Source organism: Sinocyclocheilus anshuiensis, unplaced genomic scaffold (genome assembly GCF_001515605.1).
Source record: "Sinocyclocheilus anshuiensis isolate Anshui unplaced genomic scaffold, SAMN03320099.WGS_v1.1 scaffold1224, whole genome shotgun sequence".
Lineage (NCBI taxonomy): Eukaryota > Metazoa > Chordata > Actinopteri > Cypriniformes > Cyprinidae > Sinocyclocheilus > Sinocyclocheilus anshuiensis.
Genome location: NW_015544204.1, coordinates 236,678 through 238,957, shown reverse-complemented (window position 1 = coordinate 238,957; position 2,280 = coordinate 236,678). Strand labels below are relative to the sequence as shown.

At 41.6% G+C, this 2,280-nt stretch overlaps 1 protein-coding gene across 1 annotated transcript in view; it reads right to left on the bottom strand.

The window, feature by feature from the left end:
• Nucleotides 1–883, bottom strand: part of LOC107696864 (zinc finger SWIM domain-containing protein 8-like) — an 18,266-nt gene extending 17,383 nt beyond the window's left edge. Inside the window, exon 1 of the mRNA XM_016497400.1 lies at nucleotides 267–883. Coding sequence (XP_016352886.1) covers nucleotides 267–444 — 178 coding nt within the window. The 5' untranslated portion in view covers nucleotides 445–883. The remainder of the gene's footprint in view (nucleotides 1–266) is intronic.
• Nucleotides 884–2,280: the final 1,397 nt, after the last annotated feature.

Here is a 2,280-nt window from a genome sequence, read left to right as displayed (position 1 = left end):
ACAAAATAATATATAAAATATATTATTTATGTTCACCCTAAATATAATCAAATATAACTGATACATACAAAGTTAACTAATTTGACCAAAAAGGCCCATGTATGAAAGGACAGTTAAACTTGGTAGTTTTGAACATGACAGTGTTGCCCATAAGTTAAGAATACATCCCGAGGTCAAAGGTGCAGCCATGCCAAGGCACAGTGTGCTCACATTACAATGACAGTACATAAACCACTTCACAGCACATGAAGACAATCTTCCATTACCTTTAATCTTCACAGTGGGTGAATTTGGGCCGGCTGACTGTTTCCTCCATCCTCTCCAGTTCTGGCAGAGACTTTCTGCCTCTGATATGAATGAGCACAGGGAGTCCTCCTCAAAACGGTCCGAATCTTCAAATGAGAACCTCTCTCCGTCTTCCCACTCAGCGAACATCAGTTCCATCACATCTGCTGTGTGGAGACCTGAAAGCTTCAACTGAACGTGCCTCTGCACTTCTGTTGTTTTGAGAGTGACACTCGCTCAGGGGGAGGGGAATCTCACACTCAACCCAAACACTGTGTGAGGGGCCCTGCAAAGTCCCTCAAGAAAGCCTGTGTTTCCTGAAAATATATATTTAGGGTGTCAAACGGAGGATTTGCACACGACTGTGGTGCAGTTAAGTGAAGTTAATCCATGCTTTTAGACCCCAACTGCTGGAGACACTCAGGGGTTTAGTTCTTGAAAAAAGTGAAACAACCCATAGCTAAGATTTCATAAACTTATATACTCCTCAGTTTTTTTAACCTAAGTGTTGTCTTACATTGTCAAGTGTGGACCTACAGGACAAAAACACTCCAGAGATGTATCATTGGACCTTTGTTGAGGTTTAAATCTTATGAAATAAGATGTACTTACCAACTTATCTGTTGGTCTCACTGCTCGTAAGTACTACCTACATAGAAAGTGGTGTTAATTGACAGCAACTGTAGTGACTCACTTGCATGAAAACATGTTAGTACAGTTCAGGGCGTTTTAGCGAGCATGAGTTCTTTACACTCAGATTTTAATTTAAACCCCCTCTCCTCTGTTTGTCCTACCAGCTGAGCCTCGAGTCCCACAGCAGCTCTAAGGCTAACAAAACAAGAGCGCGCTGAAGAAAAAACAGGTCCCCAAGTACAACTAATGACCCTGCGCGGGCTTATTTCTATTAAATAAGGCCATATCACAACAGTAAACCTGTGTTAACCCAAAACAACCCCGGTACGGTTGTTTTTATGTCGATCGAGGTAGCTCTGCTAATTCCGAAAGGCTAGTCGGTTAGCCTGCTAGCTTTCCGGCTTGCCCGAAATCCCAAACACTTCAAAAACTGTCAAAATAAGCGCTGACACGAGCAGTGCTTATATCCCTACACATAACCAGACGGAATAACACTGTTTTGATGTTTTGACACAAAAGCCTTGATCCCTAATCCGAGTCTTGTCGATCCACTGGTTACACAAAACAAACGACTCGCCAGTGCTCTTATCTCAGCATTGTGCCTCTATGTAGGTTTATAGTAAAATCAGACGACTAAAATGCAGATTTGACCCCTCGACCAAGACAAACGCCCATCCGTGGAAAACATAATAAATTGTCTTTATGCCACCTCTAGCTGCCTGATATATATGTCTTCTCCTTTGTGTGTAAAAGCTTGTCATCCGCTTGTCTTCATGTGTCACCGGCCGGTTCTTTTCTAGTCCTCCGTTTCTAAGCAGCCAGTGCTCTCTGGATCTAAAATGTCTTTTTAAGCCGACAATTTGGAGTCGAGTTCCCCCTGTTCTCTCTGTCCTGTACCCCTCCTCTCCTCTGCTCGGGAAGATGAAGATGGCTCTCCAGCATCAGCTGATCCGCACTTCCGCTCGACATTAAAGCAGACAAACACTATCTCGTTTCATAGCATTTTGTCTTGCATAACACATTATATGGCAGTTATTTGTTCATGGGTATGTAGGTCTGGTTCTAAATTATAAATAATTTAGAATGCATTTCAATTGTTTGATTTACCGTAATACTTCAGTATCAACAACTAAATATTGTGCAACAGATTGCCATGAGTGTGTCGAACTGATTTGGGACATTACAATCAAATAGCCTAAATTAATGACAATAAATTAATACAAGATGGTAACTTGTTTAGAGCCTCTTTGATCTTTGAGCGATGCAAGCCATTATAATGTTATTGGTATTACACAAATAGTGGATTTTGTTTCTGACCCTCAGACCCAGTGTCCAATCCAGTAAACATCACTTTTATGTGTG